General features: G+C 51.3%; 2 protein-coding genes across 3 annotated transcripts; one reads left to right on the top strand and one right to left on the bottom strand.

Moving 5' to 3' along the window:
• Positions 1 to 19158: 19158 nt before the first annotated feature.
• Positions 19159 to 23927, top strand: LOC100900611 (uncharacterized). 2 transcript variants are annotated; one of them, XM_003747884.1, is made up of 4 exons: positions 19159 to 19292; positions 23161 to 23322; positions 23450 to 23566; positions 23660 to 23927. In XM_003747884.1, exons 1-4 carry the CDS (start codon positions 19173 to 19175, stop codon positions 23720 to 23722), a joined length of 462 nt encoding a protein of 153 aa, XP_003747932.1. In that variant the 5' UTR covers positions 19159 to 19172; the 3' UTR covers positions 23723 to 23927. The 2 variants fall into 2 exon arrangements, with proteins under 2 accessions (XP_003747932.1, XP_003747933.1); XM_003747885.1 differs by lacking the exon at positions 19159 to 19292 and adding an exon at positions 19537 to 19696.
• Positions 23915 to 26421, bottom strand: LOC100905447 (MBT domain-containing protein 1). The gene is made up of 6 exons (XM_003747914.2): positions 26290 to 26421; positions 25899 to 26164; positions 25536 to 25787; positions 25086 to 25399; positions 24669 to 24940; positions 23915 to 24460 (listed from the first exon to the last, which is right to left on the bottom strand). The coding sequence occupies exons 1-6, from the start codon at positions 26382 to 26384 to the stop codon at positions 24139 to 24141; spliced, it is 1521 nt and encodes a 506-aa protein (XP_003747962.1). The 5' UTR covers positions 26385 to 26421; the 3' UTR covers positions 23915 to 24138.

The raw sequence follows: 26421 nt of genomic DNA, 5'->3' as shown, positions 1-26421 counted from the left end.
CAAGGAGTCAGAGCTCGAATCACGCAGAATCCTAGGAGGCTGTGACTTCCCGCCGATACCCGGAAACGAGTCAGAAGAATCACCAGGAAATTGGGACGTTTTGAGAGACTCCGGATACCGATGGGAACCAGAAACCTTAGCGATGTGCTGCAGAATCAGTTTGCCGTCACGAGCGGCACCGCCTGGGATGCACTGACTGAGTCGCATGAGCAGATTGGGTTTCGGAGTATCCAGAAGGCTTCAGCATTCGGATCCATAAGGAGTGCTGATACTTGCTTGCATGGCAGATGGCGGCGGCACACTTACGCAAACTCCTTAGATTGCCAATTGTGCGTCTGAGATTATCTCGACCAGCAATTGATTGAGCGTCAGAAAAGAAGCGTGGGACCGTGTCTAGGAAATCCCGCGGAAATCCTACGACCATTGCGTTGCGCAGTGATCTTGTATCTGGTAGCCGAAATCCGTCGATCCTATGCTTCGCAGCGGCCTTTTGGCAAGAGCCGAGAATTCATTCAATGTACACGGGTGCCGGCTACGAAGCAGAAAGTTTTGTAAAGGACACGGGCGCTTACACCAAAATCAAGTCTTGCATCCATTTGTCGCCCACCTGCACCACCCAGATCAACGATCGATCGCTTCCTACCACAGCTATTACGATATTGCATAAGATGACGGAAATTTGAAAACAACAATGATCTCGATTTCCCACGGTTGGAAAATCGTCGGGTCGCTGCTGAATCTTCTGTCGCCCTACACCGCCATTCGGGCTCAAGAAACGATTTGAGGTCAGAAATATCCGATTCACACAAATTGCGGAAGTTGCGGTCGAGTGATGATGTAAAATTTAGGAAATACTTCCAGAAAGTAGATTACACGGGGCAGCTCACCCGATAGTCGTCGGAACGAAGATTGGGCTTCGATGTTCCATGTGACACTATCTCCCGCTCTTGGAAGTCCTAAAATTTGCCGGGCTGTCGAATTCCCTTTGCGGGAACATTCTCGACAGAGTAGAAACTCAACTGATTTGCAAGTCGCGACTCTTCTCGAGCTGACGAGGAAGGACTCAGATCAGGCGGAAAATAGGGGATGCGGAGCATGGCTTCGGAGTCTGTCGCGAAGATCACCACGGAAATCAGAACGACATCCGTGAAATGAGATAGATCTTCCGAATTTTCCACCCCCGTCACGCTTTTTCGTGGATTACGTGTCAGGTCAATCATCGCCGCCGTCAGTCGAAATAAGACAGACGACGCGTCATGTCACGCGTTCGAAATCGTTCGCAAACTCAGAACGACCCTGATGACCAGCTCCGGAGCGCCTAGAAAGACGATACAGAAAATCACGCGAAGATCCATGCCAATGACGATACACACAGCCCACCACACCTTCGGACGAATGCTTTGGAACGCTACCGGGAATAGTTGCAACATCACCGCAAGCAGATCCTTGATACAGTGTCGTTCTTTCGATGAGCTGCGGTCGAAATGGAATGTTCTGAAAGCTGATCATTTTCCGAATCGATTAGGACCTTTCGATTCGGGAATGACTTTCTGCTCTGTGCTCATGTATATTTCGGGACGCAGGAGATCAGCAACCTCGGAGATAAGACGAATCGGAGAGTCTTTTGATGAACAAAACAGCGCTGCGAATTATCTCGTGATTCTTGGCATTCGGATCGCCGGGGAGCCCTTTGCCATAAGAACGAATTTAAAACGTTACCATTGCGAGCGCTGCAATCATGTTCTCCGGGCGGTCGCACGAAACAACCGGTCTCTGATTCAAGTACGAGGGGCGATTCGCGCACTCATTGCGCTGCGATTTCCGAAGAGCAACGACTGATGATATATTGTCAAGGACACGCCGGCGATCGATGCGAAACGGTATTCGATGACAACGCATGACCGTTCCAAACTTTTTCGGGCTGAACCACACAGCCAAGGTTTAATGTCCCGGGTACTGTTATCCACATTGCTTCCGAGGACGGATTCATAGAGCAAATGTGCCCAGGGGGATCGATACCGAGTACCTGCGTCTCCGTAAGGAATATTTTTCCGGCAGCAGGGATCGAACCCACACCGCCTCCCGCCCGAGCGGCGTCGTTGCGGCATTTCACGAAGTGAAACGCACGTTTGCACGAGTAGCGACAAACGCGCTAACCACTCGACCATCCTCCGGTACGCATGACCGTTCCAAAAATATTTCACCGCTCAATCCGGCCGAGGCTTGTGATGCCGAAGAATTCTCGGGGGAATCACCGGAGCGGATCGCACTTTCGGAGATGGACTTTGGGGGCGACGAAAGGTGCTGCTCCGTGGAATCTTGAATTACGTCCACGTGCACGGCGGACTTCGAGCTTCCGGCACCGCACCGTAGTGAAACTTTTAGACTTCATCGAGCAACAGCTTTCGGGAGAGCGTTCAGCCTCATTGCCTAGCCCTATTCAGTCGACTTGATTATCTCATTCTTCCCGCATGCAAATCCGACGGAACGTCCCGAGGCTCCGGCAGGGTTATTGCCCCGACAGTCTTTCGGCGTGAATCTCGCCAAACGTGAAGAAATGGGGCCGTGCAGGTCGGCCCGCCTCGGGATCTTCTACAAAAGTTTTCGTTTACGACAAGTGAGGTTTTGCGATCTCCGTTGAAGCGGAAGCTTTCTTCAGCGTGGACGCTTGCGCGGTAAATGCCACTGGGATCTGATTCACAGAGGCCGGCGACCCATGTTTCGAGAATAGCCGACGGCCAGGAGGTGGGCCAGAGATGCGGGGCACCCGTCGACTGACAATAAGAGGAGCAACGCACAATGGGAGATCTCGAAATAATAATGTCAGATATCCGAATCATTAAAGCGATTCCAAGCGCAGAAGATGAATTTATGTGAAGCAATCAATTCCAGAGAGCGGAGTTTCCGTTCGAGATCGGCGAAATATCGGTTGTGGGGTCCCCAGGGTGCGATAAGTCTGCGTGAAATTCCTCGATTCCCGCGGTTTCCGGAGCTGAGTTGACCTGAATATCAGTCGATTGAGATCACGGAAGGCGACGCTCCTCTGAGATTCTCGAAACTCTCACTTTATTCCTCTAACAAAGATTCCTGCAGGATTTCGGTCGCGAGGAACATGTACTCGATTTCGTGCGAGATCTCCCTCCCACGACTCCGGAGCAAGGGGACAAGCCATGTGACTACGCGAAGTTTGGACGGTTTGAGGAGACTGACGAAGATGCCGGATGACTTCACTCGGGATTGCCGCATCGTGAACGCACTCAAGCAGAGCGAGGTCCCAACGTCTATCAACATGTCCACCCTGGAAAACACGGAAGTGCGAGATCAGTGAATTTTCCTGGTAGGTGTGATAAGGAAGCCGGGATGCTACTGCGATAGCCTGCCACAAAGGGGTCCGAAAGAGGTGAGAGGCGCGTGAGAGGGGAACGATGGAATCAGATGAGATCGAGTCGGACAAAACCCTCAGAGAGGCAGTCTCGATGCGACCTATCAGATCAGACTGAAGGGAAATTCTGCAGCTCTAAGCCTACCCGACCTCAAAGCTATCATTATTTGGCTGTAGATACCTAATCATGCGACACCACGGCTTCCATGAGAGAACTCATCATTCCTTGATTTATTCATGGGTACGTAACATCCCTTAGCACGCATGACTAGGGATGTCGAAATCGTGGCTCGCGAGGTCTCTGCTCGTAGCTCGCGAGGTGTCTGCTCAAAGCTCGCGAGGTTTCCTTTCATGCTGTTGTCCCAGCCAATCTACCCGAACCGTCATTACACTTGCGTTCACCGTTCCTGTGCGCGCATGTTGCTGAAGAGAATTCCTAGCCTGGCCCACGGCCTCCCACGGCGCTCGAGTGCGGCCCGCAATGATACCGAAACCCCAGGCTTGGATCCCGTAATTTCTTTCGGTGCCAATGCTGAATGACTTCGGAAAGCCCGTGCGCGTCTACTGGGCCATAGCGTAACCGGACCAGACCGTCAACTGGGCCAGACCATTTTGATGAGCGACCAAGGATCGGATGCAGAGAAGGAGACGCTAACGAGAGACATCAGCAGCTTCTCCACCTGGAAGACATCATCCTTTATCATGCGATATTCCCGCGATCATTGTTATGAATTATCAGCGTAAGACGAATAGCCGGGCTCGCAGCTCGGTTCGAACTCGGTGATATATGCATGGTAGATCGTACTGACCTGTCTCTGAAAGAATCCCACACCAGACGTCTAGCGAGCGGGGTCTCCGCAGAATCGATCGCACCCATAGATTCTCGTGCGTACACGTGAGCTCCCAGAGAAGAATCATTAGGCGCTCCGGAATGAGTGAAGCGTCGTTGATGGGTTTGAAATTCTCGCAGAATAGCTTCTCTTCGCTCCGGAGATTCTCATTATATTCGCCAATGAACTTGTAGCCCAGTTGACGGTCTGACCCAGTTGACGCTATAGCCCAGTTGACGCGCTCCTTCGGAAGGCGCATCATCATCACGAGCTCTTGGCTCTACAAACTCAGAGGGGGCTGTCGCGAAAAATTACTGCCAGGCACGCGGCTATCCTTAGAACCGCCCACGAAAGCCCTCGGCTGCTCCATATGCACCGGAGTAGTTCATAGAGACAGGAAATACGCAAAAATTCTGCGGACTCCGATCCAACCTGTCAGCTTCCTGTAACCAGCTCAAGTCTGTGGGGACTCCGATGTAGATGCCCGGGCTGCTTGCCAGGAGGAGAGCTCTGGCCAGGTCTTGATCGCAGTGATCTTCTCCGTGGAGCGATTGAGCGTAGCTGTCGAGGGAAAAGGAGAATTATTCCCCATGGAAGAGACCCGATGTTGCGAGTCCTCACGGTCATCAGAGGAGCCGACAACAAGAGCTGCTCGACTTACATTGAACTTTGTTTGGACAACGTCGTTTCCAGCGTGTTCGCTGTGGATCGGTTCCTCACGATGATCAACGTGACGTCGTGAACGCCATTTTGTCGACCCAACATTTTCCCGACGACGGCGAACCAGTTCTTGCGGCGACAGACCTCTATGCTCTCGGTGCAGGTTTTCTCCTCTATGCTGGACTCTCGAGCCGCACCTACAGCGGCAGCGAACCTCAAGTGTTCGACCAGATCGAGGGTTGCCGAGTTCAGGAATCTAGCAGTTGCAAGAATCGTCACACCCCTCCGGTTGCGAGCGATGACGCTGAGGATGTCTAGGAGCTGATCGCCCAAGCCCTGCTCGGCCAAACAGTCGATCCTATCCAGGACGAAAGCGGACGCTCGCGCGCGTCTCGCGACACGTCGGAAAGCCGCGAAGGTGCAGCACAGCACGTTGGCACTCGCGTTTTGGTACCTTCCTTCAGTCAGAAAGGCTTTCACCGAGGGAGCAAACAGCAGAGCGCTCCTGATCTCCTGACAACGACTCTGCGCTTGCGACGTCACGATCACCCTCGAGTATTGCGCCTTATCCACGATTATCGGGACTAAAGACATCTGCTTCCCCGCTCCGGGAGGCGCCACGAGGAACGTATCGAGATCCTGCAGCAGGACCGGCCACGCGGCTCTTTGAAGGGGTTTAGGGTAAACCACGTTGTTCGCTTCTAAAGCCATGATCGAGTGGGGCATGAGCTCGAACACTTCAGCTGCGGAGGAGGCCTCGCTTATGTTTGTACCCGCGACGAAAAGATATGTCTCCTCCCTTTTCTGATCTCGCCTCGGCCCCGCTGCAAACATGAGACCTGTTAGTACGAGTCCCATGCGATGGAGAGATATGGGTTGCAAGCCGTCTTCCACCGACGAGTTCAGGCCATAGATTCAGATTTCAAGAGGGTCCTCGATCATGAAGCGATACTCACGGAGCTCCTCGTTCTCAATCATTGATGTGAGGTTCATAATATCCTGCTGCGAGGGGGGACACCGTTAGTCAGTAGGTGTTCGATAAGATGCAGCGGCGGATTGACGAATTCGCGGATTCGAGAGTTTGCCGCCCCCAGGCCCAATCAGAACCGCCGCCCTGATACAACCTATCTGGCAATGTATCCCGATTCTTCCCGGCGCTTGCACCAAGTTTCCAAGATCTCTTTTCTATTCCACGAAGAGCCTGTTGGATCCGCAGAGTTGGAAATTGTACTCTCCAAGTCGATCCCAGATTAGGAGAAAGGAGAGTTCCTTTTCAAAATAGTTGATCGGGTATGATCTCATGGATCATGCAATAAATGAAATCTCGCCGCTCGTTTTCGAGTCGGCTCTCCGCCATTAACCTGATGGCTTCAAGCACAAGAACAGAGTTGACGTCCCCGTCGTCGTCTCGAATGACTTCATTGAATTGTCGAGAATCACAGGAACCCCAAGTGGGAACTCGCCGCCTCTTGAAATCTGCCGCCCCAGTCTATAGCCTACTAAGCCTTCTGGGTAAATCCGCCACTAATTAGGTGGACTATGCGAAGCTCGATGATCATTACGGCGATACTCAGGCTTGAAGCCTGGGAAGCTCTCATACCTCCAGCAAATCGAGCTCCATTCGGAGATCGTTAACAGACATCTGGAATAGAAACCTCTCTTAGTGACTGTAGATCTTTTCATTCTCTCACTCAGTCATTATGGCCAGCCTAACGGTCTAATTAGGTACACCGCTCGAGTCCAGTACCCGGCCGTCTTGGTCGATCGAATGCCCCGCATGAATCGCTCCTATCACACTTTCCCTCACAGACTCACTGACGCTCGATTAACAATGTCTTGCAACACAATGCTGTATTGCACAAAAAAATGTCGTCCGTCTTGAAAAACTCAGGAAAACGTGCAGCCCGAGCTGCAGGGAACTGCCGAAGAATTTCCACCTCTTCAAAAAATGACTCCGCGGCATCGACGGACCATGTCGAAGACAAATGACATGATGTCTCATCCTCAGCGCACGTGCATTCTATCCAGCATTCCTGGTGGTCTCCCGAGACGATAGTTGCAGATTGTAAGAGACGCCAAATAAATCCGATTGAGATGAGGGGTCTAATATGGGGAAGAAAATCTGCACTAAATCCTGCCACTAACCTCAACCATTTCGATCGACCGTGGACTTCACAAGGTTGTTTGCAGCACGCGGTCAGTAGGATGACGACAGAGTAAAATGGGGAATGGCTTCGCTGTTTCGGCTGCCCGCGGAGTGGCGCTGTCGACGGTTGATCAACGTGCACGTTGGTCCAGGACAAATTGACGCAGGAAAGATTCGACAAGAGGGCACTACGGCGCGGGCGAAACTCGACCTCAGGGCACTCCGGTACGGGGAAGCTTCGGCGAAGATGGAATTCAAGGCAGAGGTACTCCGGCGTCCTCCACTGAGGCGCCGCCGCGCCGGAACGTATTCGAGCTTATCGCGTATCTCAATCAGTGCTTCTTTCTCCCATCCATGATCAGAGACTACCCTCTGAGCGCCTGAGGGGGCGGAAGGGTAGAGCATGGGCCTCGTCGATCAAGCAGACCGAGGCACGATCCCTATGAGGCGATCTATTCCACGTCCAGAAAGGCCATGATCAAGGAAGCTTCAATATTCCCTACACAGCTAGAGTGAAACCTGTCTGATAAGAACACTCGCGTGAAATCTCAAAAATGTTCCGATGGTGCGGGTGTTCCCAATGAGCAGGTGATGCGAGTCGTGACAATATATTTTTTCCCTCATGATTCCAGTTCAATAACTAATGCCTCATCAGATGAGTAGTGCATGATTTAATTCATTCTTGAGCGGATCGCGGACATGCCCGTGAGGTCCTAAGTATTTCGGTCCCGCCGCTCCTTACGAAGGTACGCATCCGGGGTATCTGTCGTTTGTCCTGCCGCTCTCCTGTTACGATGGTATCCTGCATTCGTTTCTCAGAATACAGAAGAGCTCACGAATCTTCCGAGAACTTTCCCCGACGCCACGCTGTAGCATTCCCGCGATCGGATCGATGGACAGCCGCATACATGGTGATCGGAAGCGCTGCGAAATCGGTGGCGGAGCGTTGGACGACTGCCTCGCGAGCGAGGGCGTTAGCGGGCTGGGATTATCACTAGTCCCTGTAGGGAGAGCTCGCACTTCGGCTCATAAAACTCCCTAACTGAAGCGAAATTCGGCAGGAGAGCGCCAGGAGTCGGTCCGATAGAACAGGTCATGAGCACTTCCGGTGTCCGGAAGGGCTGGTCTTCGGTCTCGTAGCTCAGATGATCGTAATGCGCGTCGGAATGCATGGGACTCTAAGGCCGGAAATTCGCTGCCATGGTGACGTGGTCCCATGAGGCAGAAGGTCTTATTGTATATAGAGGTGGTGTGTACCCCAGGTTTCACTGTATTGAGTTATGCACAGATCTTCGATTTCACCACACATCGGACATTTTTTCACGGAAGCCGGACACGGCGAAGTCTCGTTTCCGTCAGAGGTTTGCCGATTACGAGTTATACATTCTTCTGCGGAGAAGATTTGCACTGAATTGGAGAGAAAGATATTCCAAGACATTAAGCTCCGTTAATGGATAACGACGATACCTCGAGAAACTGTCCTAGAAACGGAATGAGCATCGAACATGAGCGTTTGCACGGAGAGCATTCTTGAGCTGAGAATATCTCACGCGGGAAGTCCGGATTCTTCCGAATTCCTTCCCAACGATATCCGCCCTACAGAATTAAATTCGTGTCTTCCGAACCGCAATCGAAGCTCAGCGTACCACATGAGTTTCGAGGTCAAGTAGGAGGGTTGAAGCGACGGGTGGTCAACAAAAATATGCAGGTAGTCGGCCTTGATCCTCCTGGGTACATTGGCTCTATGGATCCGTCCTCGGAAGCAATGTGAATAACAGTACCCGGGACATTAAACCTTGGCTGTGTGGATCAGCCCGAAAAAGTTTTATTAAGTGGGAGGGTTCTCCCACAATCACTGGGCGGAGGGGTAGAGGATGAGAAAATAAACTTCAACTTGCACACCGGGGGATCATTCCGCGACCGCCGAATCACATGTGCGCCGGAATCGGTGGGGAGAAAGAGCCGAAAAACGGCTCACGAACGAAGCGCTTGCGCTTTCATTCTATAGGGGGGACCCCACCAACACCAACAAGTTCGGGCGGACGAATTCTCCACGGTTTGGGCGATGGAAGCCTCACGGGGAGGAATCGCTTTTTGATCAATCGAATATCTTTATTCTGGAGAAATGAAAAGTACACAATGATATTATACGGTTCTTGAATACACGTTTGTATAGCTGCATCGATTTGCCCATCGTAGCTCCGTATGATATGATCGATTTTCGATCGATTTCATCGCTGAACCTTTTCTTCGTCGTCTTCACAGGCTACCCAGATCAGCGAAGCGAAGCTGTCTTCGTCCGAACCTGTGGGGAGATCAGAGACCACTGATGCAGTTTCGCTGTCCGATTGCAGGTCTGTTTCGATACAGTATGTTGGAGGTTGTCGGGGCAATTCAATAGAGCTCAAGCTTCCGGCACCCGGGGAACTCTTCCCACTCTGCGCTGGTTTTCGGAATTGTGTGATGACTGGATCTGATGTCACGAGAAGCAACGTCATCAGATCGGAGCTCGATTGCTCCCGGCCATCCTTTCTGGGTGGCACTGCCGGAGATAGCGACCTTCCTTGTTTCGCGCCTCCTGAGCTTGACTCCCAACTTCCTACAGAAGTGGACAGCGCTCGAGCTTGCCCGTGAATCAGACTCGGGACGCCGTCTGCTGGTTCTCCAGAAACTGCATCTCGGTGGCAATATCGGAAACGTATTCTTGGATGCCTGGATGGATCGCCGAGAAGACTCGGTGCGCCTTTGAATCTCGAGCACCGGTCGCGCTCCATATCCGTGCTAGAAGGGAGGATCTGTCCCCACAATCGACGCGGATCACACCCTGTGGCGAATTCGATTCCGCCCGCCGGCATCCCTACCTGGAGATACTCGCGAGCAGTAAAACGGAGGGAAGAATAATCTAGGCCAGCCCAGGCCATCGCGTCTGGACGCATGTCCGGCTATAATTCGATGTCTTTCGAGGAGGGCCAATAATCACCACAAGATTGGCTCAGTTTTCCTGAAGCCCTCGGCGCAAAGAAGCGCGGGAATCGATCATCACATCGTCAAAGCTGAAGTTTTACGAGCAATTTAAAAAGAAACGCGCAGGTAGTGTCGACGTCACTACCTTATCGTCAATTTGAGTATGACCTCAAATCCCGCTAATGTTTTTGATGCATGTGGTTGTCCAATCCTCTCGGTTGAGAGTCCGTCTGACCTTCGTGATCCAACAAGTAATCGCTGGAAGCATGCCTCATGTGCGATATATGTATTTCCTTCGTGGGACTCAGTATTTCGGCGAGCTGCTCCCTCTCCCAAGTACCGGGGGCTTCAGTGAAATTTTATGCCGAAGGTCTCGACAGAACGCGGAGGATGATTAAAGAATTAAAGCCCATGATTCGGACTTAGACTTGTATCCATTCGAGCAGGAGCGATTATGTCGTAGCATTCAAGATGATTCGACTGTTCAGTGTTTATCAATGAGGCCGCTCCAGGACTCCGCTGAATCGGCGGCTTGAAAAATCGGGGTATCAGGGTCGAAGCGACTCAAAGGGGGAGTTCCTCGCTGATAGCATCTTCGTTCGCGATCGCAAAATGTTTGTGAAGCGCTCTTATGCGGAGGCTGAGCTCACGTTGTCCGTAAATTCGGAAGGGAGCGATTCTGATTGTTCCTTGAGAGAGTCCCCACCACTGTTGAGTCGTGCGACTCGGTAGGAATTCGAGATCGAAATAATTTCGAATACCGTGCATCGCGACTTTGATCTGATCTCCATCAATCTCAAGGAATTGTCCCCTTGATCGACTGGTCCAGCCCAATAAGTTGTATTCCGCGGGTCGGGCCCATCTGAATCTTAGCTACTCTTACTCTTCTCAAATATATCGCACAAACTCAATATTTTCAGAGGAAATCCTGTATTCATACACTATCCGGGAGTATTCCACGTGCATCCCGAATTGCTCCCGGAAACCGCCAGGCAAAACCGCGGAAATTGAATGGCAGATAACTCCGTGAATTCCCTTCCCATCGGTGCATTCAACAATTGAATCCGTTCTGAACAACACGAGTTATTGGGTCGCGAAGTGCCTCAAATTTCGCTGCATGGAGGACGAAGTACATTGATTCTATTCCCTGAGTGAAATTAATGACGTTTTCACGTCAAAAACGAACTGGGTACATTCGGGTACAGTGTCCAAATTCGACACTGAGCGTTTTCGCTTTTTTCGAAAGCCAGAGAGCAATGCTTGGTTCGTATCGAGTCTAAACGCTCCCTCTCTCGTTGCTCTACAACGATCTATACCTATCGAGACCTCCCCCCGCTCCTTATAGTCATCTTCTTGCGTTGAATATCGAAAAAAAGATTTTGTCACTTTAAAAATCCATTTATGACCACTGTGACGGCGCAGCGGCGGCAATAAGTGCGACACGGATATTCAATCGGGCTCCGATCTCAGGTATCGCGACCGGTGAGGGCCAGAATTCTAAGCACGAGGAGCCTCTTCCAAGTGAACAGCGCTCTACAGCAAAATCTCGTTACAACGAATTTTCAGTCGGAGCTCATGATGGAAAACATCCGTTACAGCGAATTTTCATCACAACGAAAATATCCTTTCGGCTCCGCGAGGTTCGTTGTTACGAATTTCAACTGTATATTGGGTTCCCTGAGGCCCTCCGCCAAAGAATAGTCCGACAAACCCACCTCGGAACCATGAGAGGCGAAAATCAGGCCCGAACCGGACATTGCGTAGATTCGAGCGGGGAACAACAGGAACAACAATACGAAACAGGACGTGTCCGGCAGGTCGAATCTTGAGCATTAGAGCTTGAGTAACCTACCTGGCTGTATATTCGTCCCTTGGTCGTCCAGCGGCCGGATCAGATACCCAGTTATATTTCTGGCTCAGTGAGTCTAGTTCTGGTCCTTAGCTCCTCCCGAAATTGAGTTCGCGTCTCTCTCGATGCGTCACGGACGAGGGCCGAACAACACGGGGGTAGCAGCAGTACCTGACTCTGGCGGGTGCGTGGGCTTGCTTCGTCACTTCGTTCCCTTCGCCCTAACACAATGCAACGCTTGCTCCGTCCAAGATTCCCTAGTGCACACCGTACGATTACCGGAAGGCCCCCAGAATGTGTCGGCCGTGGGGCCCTCAAGTCTTCGAAACGACCGGTGGGTACCTTTTCCCTGAGTAGAGGTCTCCTGTGCCGACGGCTCGCAATTGTCGCAATGCTCCACTCGACTCACTCCCACTCACAGATCTAGCACGACGAGGGCCATTTCAACGGTCTTTGGATTTGAATTTTTCCGTTGTGGCATATCGGCTGCCACAACGACTCCGACCGACGTTTCGAATTCCGTTCGGTGTCGAAATTATTGAGCATCGCGGTCGGGTGTCTGTCTGGGAGGGCTGCTCACAGAGTTGAATATGCGGCCTCCAGTTTCAATTTTGTCGTCAACTCGCTTCGTAGTCGGCGATTGTGGGACTCCGCGTCGTCTTCTTTCGGCTCGGCTTTATTGGGAGCGGTTACCGTAGCACCGCTGCGCTTTGCTCCCCGCCCGCGAGTCACTCACGAGATTTCCCCGTGTCTCTCATCCGGGCTGATTTCGCCTTCTTCGGGCGACATGATATTCTGTTTACATGTACATCTTCCCCTACGATCAAGCTCTCGGTTCCGGAGGAGATTAAGAGATTTTTCCCCTGGGATGGCGTGCTCCACGCTGAGCTTCTTTCGGACCGCGTTCTTCCTCCTCGTCACGTAAACTCGACTCATGCGCAGACAAGATTTACAAACGCGTTCCAGCGCTCAAGTTCTACCGTGAACCTCAGTCATCTTCGGCTTTTCCATATAGCTCCCGCGTGTGAGTGAGAGGCTGAGGGATCGAATCTGCTTGTCCCTATGAGCTACATATTTCGCGCGCCTCATGTAGTGCGTAGAATCCTCTCCTTCTTGGTGCGGGATCCTCCGTGTGACGAATAGTCCCTCGGGGACTTATGCGCACGACGGGTGGTTTCCCTATAATAAAGCTAACCCGAGAGCAAGCACTCGCAAGGAGAGCAAGGGCTGGATGGCCGAGTTTGACGCATTCGCCGTGAGACCGCCTCCGCCGCTGTATGGAGGGACAATGTGCCGCCGACATGGGCGAGCTCTCACCTTCGCGGGCGCGGAAACGGTCTCCGTCGACAAGCATCGCTGGCAATCGACGACAGACAATCAATCAGGTTCAGGAGACGTTCATTTTGCCAGAAGACAGTGAAAAATCATAATTACCACAGACCCAAAGTCCGGCACGACCAATCGTTCTCGGACTGATCTCAGAAATCAGAGCACTCGGGATTCACGTATTCCGGTGTTTTCCTCTCAGTCTCCCTAGCAAATCATCTTTCAAAGTGCGCATTTAGCTCTCGGAGTTTTCTACCTTGATAACCCTCAGCGTCTTCATTGAATAGAGAACTCTCAGCAGCGTAGGCCACACTCCGCTCCTTGATTCTGGCGCTCTTCCCAGCTCAGTCAGTGAGAACTGGTGCCTGCGATCCGTCTTCGAGTCCGTTGAATTCACTCGCCCTTCTAGCGATTGATCAGAAGTATCTCCTCCGGCGGCACAGGTTATCAGCTGCAGGAAGGATTCCGCTGGGTACGACAGAAGACACTCGAACGACTAGACAGTCAAAAAAATGTGAATCACAACCACAAATCTTACAGCTGAAACTTTGGGCGATCGAAGCTCATGCATGCGCCCGGGCAGCGTCTCCATCATGGGTCTGTGCATGTGATCTGTTGCTGCATCCTGGAGGTAATTGATCGTCAGACTTCCCTCTGAGACGTGTTCGCGGAGTCCTCGAGAATTATGATACTTTTCTCAACGTTTATATGGGTAGCAGCTTGGAAATACTCCCAAGGGGACTTCCAAGCATCCATTGTGGAAAGGGTTCAGCTGGTATTCTCGCAACGCCGACAGCACGGGCAACAAAGATATTCAGCGCTCCCCTCGAAATCATACGCGATGCCATCTATACATTCATAATTGTTCCTAGTCATTCTCACCTCTGCTCATATTTTTGGGGCACCGAGCGAGCAGGCTTCCCCGCTTCCAGGCGGCTGATGGATAGTATACATATGTAGTACGATCGATCGCACCGAAACGCCGAGACTTCTTCTGCGCTCTTGCACGACTGTACTGAATTCACAGTCCCACTCATCGGAATCCCTCAAAAGTAATTCTCATCTCTCAGATTCCGCAAGTCACTACCGACGACCCAAGACGATCCATCCGTGAGCTCTCAATACCACTCATAGCACCATCTTCGCATATCCGGATATGCTCCGGATCGCGAGGCCCCCCCCCTTGCTGCGGAGATGCCAGTCAAGCGAATCGTATGGGGGGTCCTTCGTCAAGGGTCGGAACCATAACCTACGATCTGATTGAAGCCCAGACCTCGAATCGACTTCGGATTCTACACCATGGGAGCCTCGCTAGAGTAGAGCTACGCCAGAAGCTCACCCAGCCCGAAGGGTATACCCTTCGGTGAAGCGCGACTGGGGGATGGGAGATACGAAGATCCGGGTGATAACACATGACTGATTCTGTCCCAACAGCGAGGGTCATCTCTCGCAGGAAAGTGCGAGAACGTTCAGGATGACTCGTACGTCAGGATCAGGACTCTCTCAGGGGTGACAGAACAAGTGATGACGGATTCGACTTCTGATGGGACGAGAATCCCACGTGCGCTATGCCTGTTCCCTGAAGTTTGAAGGCTTTCCTCCCCAGCCCCTGACGGAACCGAGGTTAACTGCTTGAAGAATCGAATCCCGGCTCTACTGGAAGTTTCATTCCTGAGACGTGGTGTCCCAGGGTTCGCAGGCTGCCTCCATCTCCGTACTGCCGAGCGTGTGACCATTTACTTCTCAAGCGGAATAAGGGCTTGACGGGGTTCACTCGTTCGGGCTCGGTGGAGGTAACGGTGTTTGTAGCAATGGAGATCTATATCGCGCATATCGAAGGTTCCGTGGTCTCTGTAGGGTCGCATCGGGTTTCACCGACCAGTACCGGTTGAAGACGAAGAGAATCTAGATTAGTGAGTCATTGATGCGAGCGAACCATCTTGCGCTCGGTACCTCGCAGCGGCGTTTTCGATCCCTTGGAGATGATCCTCCTCATGAGAAGGAAATCTACCTATCGTCCCGTATCATCAGAGATGCTCTTTCACAAAAACTTCCGATCTGCGGGGAAATGACTCGAGAAGCGCGATACTTGAGTCGCTCGGAAACCCTCATCGCTAGGAGATAGACGGAGACTCCAGCATCGGCAGGAACGGACTAGAATCACCAGATAGCGAGATTACCGTATCCCCAAGTTCCCTGTTCGCGTACCGAAAGCCGTTACGCGGATGCTGTTATCGATTCGAACTACAAAGCTCCAGAAGTGATCATTCATGATACCTTCGATAAATGATCCATATCGCGAGCGTTGCCGATGGGTCACGTTGACTTGGTGGGAATTCTAGAGATCGATACCACGTAGCCCATTCTGAGAAAAGATTCTTAAGAGGGATATTCCATTTCTCGGCAGAACACGACAGCAGATCAGCCTGCGGCATGGGTGATGAATTTTCCCCCGGAGAAATCAATCAAAATCGACTGATCAGCGGGTATGATCGCCGCGCGAGCAAGCGTACATCGTTACAGATGCCATGCGATCCATCAGAAAATTTCGATCGGAAGCGAGCCATCTCACTCCTTCACTAAGGGATAAGTATAGAGATCAGCTTGCGAATGAGTTCCCCTTACTTTCGGCACACTTCACCGTCCTCAGAACGCCAATCCACGGAATTTCCACTTGATCTGCGATAGCGGAAGGAATAGGCGACTCGCTTGTCTTTGTTTTTTCTGGTCGGGCTTGAATTAGCTCCGCGTCAGAAACGATTTATCAGTCACACTGTAGATTAAATGACCTTTCAATGCCGCTCAGAATTTCTATTGGAGTCTTCGCGAGACAAATTGCTTCCGGAAGTAAATTCCCCATTCATTTCGTTATATAATGAACCGATCGACTTTTTCGCAAACTGGCAACATGATTCTCTTCGTCATTCTGTCCTGAAGTCTGTCCATCGGAAGGATCGCTAGGAGTTCGGAGGAGTCCACGAATTCGCCAACGAGAAGCCCCGGCGAGCTCTGAGCTCAGAATCTCCCTGCTGGATCAGTCGGAGTCCCAGAAGACAGAGAAAAAGACACACGCAGGAGAGTTCACCGGTATATGACTACACCTTCACAAAATCGTTGTGGCAGGTGAATCGATTGCTCCCTTCGAGGTGTTTACAGCTCATTCCTAGCCCTGTTCGGCGACGGACAGTATCTCCCATGACGCCGAAGAGAAATAGTCCGCAAGGTTTGCCAGGGTATTGCGGGAGATTCGTGAATCGCCTCCGGATCGATGTTTTCCTACGGAACGGGTGCCAAGCATATGGCGAGGCGTCGAGTTGTTGCCGGTCAATAGGGAGTCTCTTTCGATCATTAGCACCTGATCAATGTCTTCGCAGCTCCTCCGGTTCTCTCCCGAGAGCTCGCGATCGGAAGAGGATCATGGAAAGCGGTGGTGGTCGGAGAGCGACGTGCTTGTCTAGTCATCCACTTTCCGGGCTTCGCCATGCCGATCATAGAATCGAGATCATTTCGCCGCATTCTTGGGTCACCCGGAAACCATATTCAGCATCGCGATGAGCTTTCGTTGTGGTCGACACCGAACTAAACGACTGTCGACGGAAATAGTCTATCTGACTGAATCTTACAGTGTATATGCCAGTCCTCGCCCGGATTGCCTCCAGTGACGGAGGAGCGCCTGCGCCGCCATACGATCTATTCTGGACTCACGGCGATGATCTCATGCGTGAATGAGTCAGAAATCGGGAACAGCCGAATGACGAAACAGCGATAGAAGTCTCTAGTCACTTAATCTTCGAAACCTGTTCGGGACGAGAAAAATAAGAAGCGCATCCACGGCATGCCGGATTTCTCGGATGCTGAAATCCAAAATAGCTAAGAACGATTCAGCTCGAATCAGCCTCCCGATCCGACAGTCGAAACTGCTTCTTCTGCGCTTCCGAGTCGATGCAGGTATGAGGACGTCCGAGCTCTTCCGGGGAGTCTGTTCTCTTCTCCGAACGCTTGCCCGGTGAAATGATTAAGAAAAAATCCGCCCGTCTTGTACGTATAGGATGACACAATGTTGATCTGCATTTATTCTGCCCACGTGAGACGTTGCTTTGCAGCGCTAAGTAAGCATTCGGAGACGGCCCGAATGAATCCTCTCTCACGACCATTCTGTGTGCTTGCGCCGGCTTGAACGCTCAGCGCTCAAATGACCACGAGAAAAATTATGATGGGAAAAAAAAAAACACGGGAGAGCGATATGGAGCTCGTAGTCAATGTTGCAGTCAATGAAAGTCAAGACCTCCCCACGGAACGAGAGCTTCGGATGATTTGTCTTGGCCACGCGCAGACCAACGATCACACTCGTCCAACGCGAGACCTGCAGAATCCTAACCCGGAATGGCGCGAGATTATAATCGAGTTTTCTCCCACGTCGTCGTCGCGTTCGACCATTACAGTGAACCTTCCCACATGGTCGCGTCGGACGGTCGGCTAGGCGTTCGGACTTCGGCTCCGGATTGAGAAACACATAATATATGTACATTGAGTGTTAGCGTCAAGATGACAGACCACGGCGATGAATCCTACTTTGATGACTGACTCGAGTAAACGGATGTCGGATGAGTCATCGGCGCTTCCAAACTAGGATCTTTACGCGCTGTGTGCTTAGGTGTGAATTGTCTCTAGTTTATCCCGTGAGCTATCTACCGGGCAGTAAACGGAGATGATTCTTCTTCTGAACGTGATGCGTATGATGTTGTTCGCGCATCGATGTTCCTGAAGCAGCCGTCGGAGAGCCTGGGAACACAAGAAATCATCCATGATTTCGGATCGAGTGAGGGAGGCATAGTCATTCATGGAGCTCAGAGGTTTAGTCATATTGCCTCCAATGCCTATGGCTGTCTTTCTCGACGTTTCCCGATCGGATCTGCCTGTATTGATTTTTCCTTCGTGCCTGCAGTTTCTTTGCGAGCCCCTGAGACGCTGAATATCGGGGATTCCGAGAGATTTCCGGGTCCATGATCGGAATCGGAGATTCAATGGGGTCGGCCAACCCCTGCGCACGGAAAACAGCTTGCGTCCGATAAAGTACGATGGTCCTGAACGCAGATTTTTTTCCGATGATGTATGACGTTCCTGTCAGGCCAGCGTCAGACCGATGGGACTGCGATTCCCTACGAGAGTTTCCCGTGGGAGTGCACTGACGAAGGATTCAGTTCAGCCTTTTCTCTTCCCATAATGCCCATTTTCAGTGAATCAAGAAATTATCAGTGCCTCTCACTGCATTTACCAGTGCCTGGAATTCTGAGCTCTGGACATAAATCATCAGAAACCTTGCGAAAATCTGCTCGGTTAATCAGGAGAGATAAAAAATACCCCAAGCAATGGAGGAGGGTACGGAGCAATACAAGATTAAGAACGATCGACGAGGAAATCGCAGCATTCACAATGAAAACCGCCGGAACCTTGCCCGTGGCCCAATCTAAAGTCGGCCATTCAAAAGAATTGACTGAGACGTACATGGTCAAGCTGACGCTTTCGGGGTCGCCTTTCCGGGTTCCCCGATATCGCTATGTCGTCAGAGGGGAGGCATGTCTCACGTTCTTCGTCGGACAGTGATTCTCGAGGCGAATCTCAGAAAATGTTGCGAACCGTAGCTTGGATATCCTTTCTACGGTCGTGACGTCCGAAACCAATTTCTCGATAACGTCGTCGCACTCATGGCAAGATAGCTCCGAACAATGAGGAGCTACCTTCTCATGGATCTTCGCAGGGTCGCTTCTCCTCTGATCCGGAGTTCCCCGATCGACTCACGGAAGGGTCTGACGAGGGGCAATCGGGAATAAATTCGCCTCCAACGAAACAAAGAAGTCTCGTGGGGAGATTTCACGGGAAAAACAGTGTCTCCGGTGAACACGCTCGTTTCAGTATTCTATGATCTCATGCTCGACGAAGCCCTCCTCGCCTTGCCTCCCAGTCCCTCTCCTCCGCCTGTCCAACAAAGTGTCCTGAGCGACGCATCGACGAAGAATGGCATTTGAGAAGTTGCGTTGCCGCATCGCGTTTTGGTTGTGTCTCAAGAAAATGGGCGTTTCATTCCACAAAGATGAGTGCTGCTCGCGCAGCGGACTCTTCCTCCTCATCGAGTTTGTGAGTATTCAATGGACGGAAGCAACATTCTTCATTGTTACATTTCCTTGACACAGCAAAAAGTGGTGACGTTCTCGGCGGAAACGTTTCTACGGGCACTGTCACCGCGACCGAGAATCGAAGCCGCGCTACGCTTCGGTGAGATGTCCAGCGACACTCGGCGCGACTCTGTTTGAAAACATATTGACCGCGCATGCGTATGGGCCGACGCACCGTACTTGGGCCCCTGAGCCCTTTCTCTCGCGAGCCGAAAAAGCGCATGCCGCTCATACGTTTCCTACTCAACGTTGAGACTCTGAACACTGAAGAGCTTAAGTCGAGCTTCTGCCGAAAAAACCATGGGCGTGTCTTTCCATAGAGAAGAGTGCTGCTCGCGGCACGGACTTTTCCTGCTGATCGAACTGGTAAGGCACATATTTTATTGATTATGGTTCTCGAGGAACGTTTGCACCCAGAATCCATCTGTAATTCCCCTCTCCGCTTCTCCAAAATCCCCGTGAACTGTCATCTGACGACACTAGCGATCGAGCGACTCTGAAAAGTCCTTGATTGTTCAGTCTAGAAGAAGCCGCTCTGAGCGAGTGAGATGCGCACTCCCCGTTCAAATGTCCTTCGCGAAGCTTATGTTTTCCATTTTCTGTGGGGACTGCGTACATATTTTTATGGGTTGTTGTCTTGCATAACAAGTGCTGCTTTAACGAGACTCTGAAAGCCGGGAGCTGTCAGTATCGAGTCGTTCCATAAGTATCCACCGTGGAGCAATCCTCTATTCGATGTACTGAATGAGATTTATTATCCTCCCCGCGGAACTGATTCGGAGTTCTCCTGGACGCTCGCCAATTATCTCATCGCATGTTCCGTCACATCATTCCGCTGCTAAACAATATCCCACCCCGTCCTTTCCGATCAGAAGCGAAAAATCTGCGTGGGTTTTCGCTCTCGTGATCATCACATGCGCTCCGCGAGGACTTGGTCGCGCTTGATCCCGTGGAAAGCATTCTACGAACAACCAATGGGACAACCTGTCATTGACAAGCTTCGCGGAGCTCCACGTCCCGTGCTACGGTTTCGTGAGCGGTCGCTGTCCACGGAAGCCAGAGGGAAGAGAGACCACAAGAAAAAACACGAAGCATCGCTTGGTCACGACATTTCTCGCCAAGCCCTCATCACATGCGAGGCGGAGAGAATAAGATGAGTTTGGTTGGTTTCGCTAGAATCGGGCATTGGTTCCCGTTCCGGAGACCGCAAATTGGCTTCGGGCGCTGAACGCAATTCCGATTTTGCCGCGACTGTCCGGGACTGTTGTGGCGTTCAAGTATCATCGATAAACTGAATTGCTGTCATTTCCTCATCGAAAATCGTCGAATAACGGTCGTTCCCGCTTGATTGTACATGGACGTATCGAGAAGCGCAACTTATGTTTTCTCATTTATATTTAAACGCCCTATGACGGCGATATCTGAAACCGCTATCTGTATCCCAGAATCAGGGTTCGGCAATTAACTGAAACTGACAAGTCCACCCTTGAGAAGGCACGCCCTCAATGTCTTGCTTGACCTGACATCCTCGAGCCCCTTCCGAGAAGATCTCCTCGCATCTGCAATACATTGTGGAGCATTATCGGTTTAGAATGGTATGGCCTATCCGACGGTTCTGCCAATCGTTCCGAAGAGTCGATTTTTTCTGGATCTTAGACGCATTCAATTCGCCGACATTCGTGGCAGTTCGATGATGGATGAAGTCCCGGAATTTCTGAGATCGGAGCAATCCAGAGATGTCGTATGGTCTTCTGGATACTCGAGATAAGGTATCGACTTTGATTTGTTAAAGAGATTCTCGGTCCGCCTCCTGTGGATCCATGCAGGCAGAAAAATCCTCTGACGAATGTTCCTTCCCGCCATTCCTATCTTGCGACCGATATTTTCAGTCAGATGTTCTCAAGAAGACCCACTGAAGCGGGAGTGAGCGAAGAGGTCTGTGAAGCTATCGGCGCAGCCTTCGCCTCATGTATGCGTTAGCTGACAGAGAATCGCTTTAGCGCAACTAATTTACTTCCACCCTCATGCTCAGCATCATATAAGGAGGCCGTGTCAAGGTCCTTCAATTCGTACCGATAGTTGTGGGAAGCAAGTCGACGAGTGATAATCAGTGATTCTTCTTCTGATCTCTGACCGAGCCGTCCGACCGCACGGGATGCGCCCGCACGTCTCTGGACCTCTAGCGAAACCGTACTGAATATCTCCATTCCGTTGAGACAGCAACGACGAAGTGCTTCCACATTGAGATACCGACCGATTCCTGTACCCTCGGGATTGGATCGATGCGAATTTCAAGACTACGCAGATCGGGCTTTTTTCCTTATCTTTCATCAGAAGACACCCCGAGGCAGCCATAAGTACCACGGAAGGCCAGCGGAAGAATATGCGCGTCGAAGTCGTCTCGCTTCCTATGACTGATTGCTAGGGCTGAAATTTCGCAGCGATGCCCGGCGCAATCCGCGGCGCTCCGTGGCCCTCATTGTATCTCTGCGGAAGACAGCCAGGGAAGCGCGCGAGAATCAGCGAAAAGCCAAGATCTGCGAGAATTTTATAGCCCCACTGATGACGTACAGAATCCGTACACGGTTTCCGATTTGGAGTCTCCGTATGAGGTCCTTATACTTTCTGGCGCCTGTCCAGAACTCGTTTGGAGCCACAAGGATTCTTGGGAGTGACAGATCCTCTTTGAAGACTTACGAAGTTCCTCTGTGTCTGAAGTCGGCTTTTCCCCGAGGCAATCGAGGGCTGGTCTAGAGCTGGAGATGCGCTCGAATTTTCGTCTCTCGTTGAGGAATATTCTCGATGGAAACTTGAATTTCTCCTCCTCGTCGCTCTGCCGGAAGAGATGTTAATTCTATTTACCCCGAAGCCCGTTCAGCCCAGCATAGTTCCCTTCGAAGGTCTCATCTCTGTTCGAGGCCTCAGATGAAATATCTGTTCCCAGTCAGCTCAAATGGAATTCAATTATTTGAGCGATTCGTCGAACGCCGAATTCACTGAAGACTTCGACGTCGTCGTGCGGAAGGTAGGTAGTACTTTCTCGGCGGCCAAGGTTGCCTCCATCAGCGTCGCCATCACCACCCACGTTTCAAAATACCGGGGTCGTTGAGCATCTCAGCTGGCTGATGCACACGAGAAAACACTGATTTTGGGCGGCCCGGATCCGGAACGACCGGTTTGGGAGACTGATGGCTCTCGATGCTCGGGAATGCACGGATTCAGATGTTGTGGCCGTAAAGCGAATTATACGCTCGCGTCTTCCGACTCCGAGAAGCGACGGGAAATCGCGTCGAGAGGCGCGGGGTCCAAATTCAGGGCTCCGTCACGGACTGAAATTATGGACCCTGCGGCAATCATCAGCTTTCGTCGGGAATCAGGAGCGCTGCTCAATTTTCTGCAGCGATTTCTCCCCTGATCTTCTTGTTTTCGTCTCAATCGCTTGCTCCGGTCCCTCATGTTGTCAGATCCAGAGTTTCGACCAGCGCGAACCCTCGAGTGGGGATTCGGGGATCCCCGGTCTGTTGCTCAACGGAGCTTCTCCGGTAGTTCTCGGAGAGGAAATTCCGAATTCCCCAAGAGGAGCGACTTTCGTGGCAGTCGCTCGGCGAAGGACGCGACGAGACGCATGATCGAAGTGAAAAATAGAGGCAGAAGCTCCAAAATAGTCCGCCAGCACATGCCTGGAGTCGGATTTGCTCATTATGGCGGTCTTGAGCTGACTCAGCGACTAGAATAAGTACTTAATCCGAATAATTCGATCCCTCGTTCTGTTTCTACGTTGATATGGGGGCTCAAATAGCGGAGTTTCCTCAAAATGTTCTTCATTCCAGATCTGTGGGGTCATCATATTCTCCATCCTAAAGAATAACAACTTCCAACACTCCGAGCCGATCTTCTGGCTTCAATACACCTCTTTCATGTTCTTCCTGAACTCCTTCTTCCTCATCCTCTCTGGAGCTCTGACCGGCGAAGGGGTCTCAGGCAGCTTTTACGTGAGTCATTATTTCTCGAGGATATATCGATTGGACATTGGATTGGATTCGTCGATGGCCATTGCTCGCAGAGGCAGGGATGCCATAGCGATGATCAGAGAATTAATTTCGTCGAATTTCGTTGCAGCACAACGTTTACCACTTCTTCGGGCTGGTCCTTTACTGCGGTCTCGCTCTCTGGGCAATCTCGAAGGATGGCGCACCATCGGGCAAGGACCACAAAAATCAATATTGGGCCACCATGGTAAGGAATCCGATTGATGGACCATTCGTAGATAGATCTGTTTTTCGGAAAAATGAAGAGCTTCGAGTGAATCTCAATGAAAACTCCTCGCAGATCTTGTCTTTCGTCGCCGCTCTCGTACACGGCATGCACGGAGTTTTCAACTGCCGCGGATGAACTCCAGATTTTGAGGTGCAGAATATATATACGTAAACGTGAAAATCCGTTCCTGAGCTGCCCGTGAAAGGCGTTCCGACTGGACGTTATCAGGTGGCTCCTATCCACGATCACTCGAAAAAAAAATGCTCCGATCACAGTCGGTGTTCTCCCAATGTATTTAATGGCCGGTAAACAAGACAACAATAAAACTTGAATCTAGGAATTACCTTTCGGTTTATTCAGAGAAAATTGAATCAAGTGAGACTAAGACTTGGGAATAGTTCGCTTGATTCGCCTCCACAAAGACTCTTTCCTAGCTTTCGTCCGGGGTTTACGGTGAGATGTGTGAAATCGACCTCGGAATGCGCGATCTCCGAGTATGATATGGGCTTTCGTCTCGTCGGCACGACGAAACATCGGGTCGTCGTGTGATGTCAATCGAGGGCGCGAACTCCTTGTGAACCCCCGCCTGGGTCAGTCAATCGGTATCTCACCGAATTGCACCAGCCAACGGGGAATATATCGGGACTCTCGCAATCGACCCATTGATCGTAATCGCATGGGAAGCCTTCGAAATGGATTAAGAGAAGACGATCGACGACTCTTTCGATTCTCGCGACGCGAATGTCCTCCGGGGCTAAAACGTCGGTTGCTTCAAGCATCTGTCCGACTTGGAAACCATGGTCCGGCACCTCTTTCGCAAAAATCTCGGCGGGGGCGGCGTTACTTCGTGTTTCGTCGAGATATTCCTTCCACCTGGATAGAGAAGTTTCGCTAGAATTTTTTCCGCTTGCTGTGATCCATCGTTTTGTCCATAATTTCATAGCTCTTTCATAATAATCGTTTGTCGAGAGACTCCCCAACGGCAGAATTCAACCGGAGCGGTACTTCTCAGAGCACGTCATCGGTCGGATGGGGAGCCTCTCCATGAGGTTGATGGAGAGGACAATCAGGGGGGGCTCACCTAAAACACCTTTCCTCGTACCCGGGAGGTTTCTTCAATCTTATTCGGGCGATTTGAGCGTAACCGGCGGGATAGAGACAGTTGGACAAAGCGTGTACGCACATCCGGAGGCGCTCTTCAGGAGCTGAGACATCATCTGCTTCGACTACCAGGAAGTGATTACGCAGAACCTTACGAATGGTACCGATGCACATCGCGTCAGGACATTGGGGCGTGAAGAACTCGAGTTTCATTCCGACCTTCAGCTCTTGCGCGTCCAGGCTTTGTCGTTGCTGGAAATTCCCATCTCGGAAGTGAGTACCGGCTCCGACATACCTCCGAAGTGGGAGGCATATGGTTGGAATAGTCAAATCTCCGTCTGCGGATTTTCGGCCCACGGGTCTTCGGGAAGAATCGAGAAAAAAACCTGGAACCTACTTTCTCTAGCATATGTAGCGGGGTGAAACAGCCGACCGGAGCATCTTCATCGGAAAGTCTGTTTGCGAGTATTTTCCCCAAACTTGTGTCGAAGTATCTCTGCGTGGATCTGATATCTTGTCCGATGAGCTTAGCCCATCCGACGGGTCGTATCATGGTTGATGAGTCGTGGCACCAAAAGCTGGACGCATCGCTATCGGAAGATGTGCCATCCTCTACGTATTGCACTTCGAGTCTCCGACCGCTGACACAACCAACAGACGCCTCTCTGAGGCAACCGGGATCGCGGATATCGACAGCTTCCAGTTTCATTCCTGTAATGGCCTGCGCTCGTTCAAGTTCCATATTACAGAAGGCAAGGGCGATAAGGAGCTCTGTAGTATCTGAGAGGACTTCCGTCAGTCCTTCTATCTGCACGGGGAAGCATGCTGGACTGACAGTCGGACCTACCGGGCGAAAAACTAGTCCTTGTCGCCAATCGGAAAGCCTCATGCAATTTTTTGGGAATAGTCGAACAGTCGGCGAGTTTGGCGCTCAGGCAAGAAATCCAATCTTCTCGTGAATTTTCGATCTCCTTGGGTGGATGAAGCTCCTCTCCGTGCTCTACAGACCAGCCGACGGGATGGATGGTGTAGTCTGTCCCTCCAACAACGCCAATTTCAGAAGTGGTATTCATCCAGAAGTCGTGGCAAGAATCATCATCTGTCAAGGGGAGAATTCGATGACTAAATGGCGTAGCTTTTCGACCCGGAGGAAATTGAGCTGGCATCGGGAAGTCTTCGAGGGGGTCGGGGACACATTTCCTTAACTTACCGCAACCCAAATAGCGTAGCTTGACGAAATAACCGTGGACCTTTATGACAACAGCCAACCAATAGGCGATCTCGTTCGTTGACGCAGCTCTCGTCGCATTCTGAACCTCCACATACACACCCTCCCGCACGATTTCGGCCCATCGAGAAGCCAGAGGAGCTGAAACAAATTCGGCGACGGAAGCGGTCTCGAAGTCCGTCGATTCTAGGAGATGACCCCAGGAGCAAGGTTTGAACAATCTCTCCGTCGACATGTCCCTTTTTAGACTGTAATAGAGAAGTGGAGGCTGGCTTGTCATTGTGAGACTCGATTGATCGCTCATCAGATATCAGTAATACGGCTGAATATGAATCAATACGTTCGAGGAGAGAGCGAAAACGAGCGCTCTAACCTCACTGACTCGCTGGGAGAGTCGCGCCACGGCTCGTCTCCAAAATGGAGAATGGGAGTTCGATCAGCTGTCGACAGCGACTGCAACGAACTCATCAACTTGTGTCAGAATCCGAACGACCCAAAAAGCACT

This window comes from Galendromus occidentalis, unplaced genomic scaffold (genome assembly GCF_000255335.2).
Source record: "Galendromus occidentalis unplaced genomic scaffold, Mocc_1.1 scf7180000077526, whole genome shotgun sequence".
NCBI classification, from domain to species: Eukaryota; Metazoa; Arthropoda; class Arachnida; order Mesostigmata; family Phytoseiidae; genus Galendromus; species Galendromus occidentalis.
Note: the sequence above shows the minus strand (reverse complement) of the source record. Positions and strands in the feature narration are given on the sequence as shown.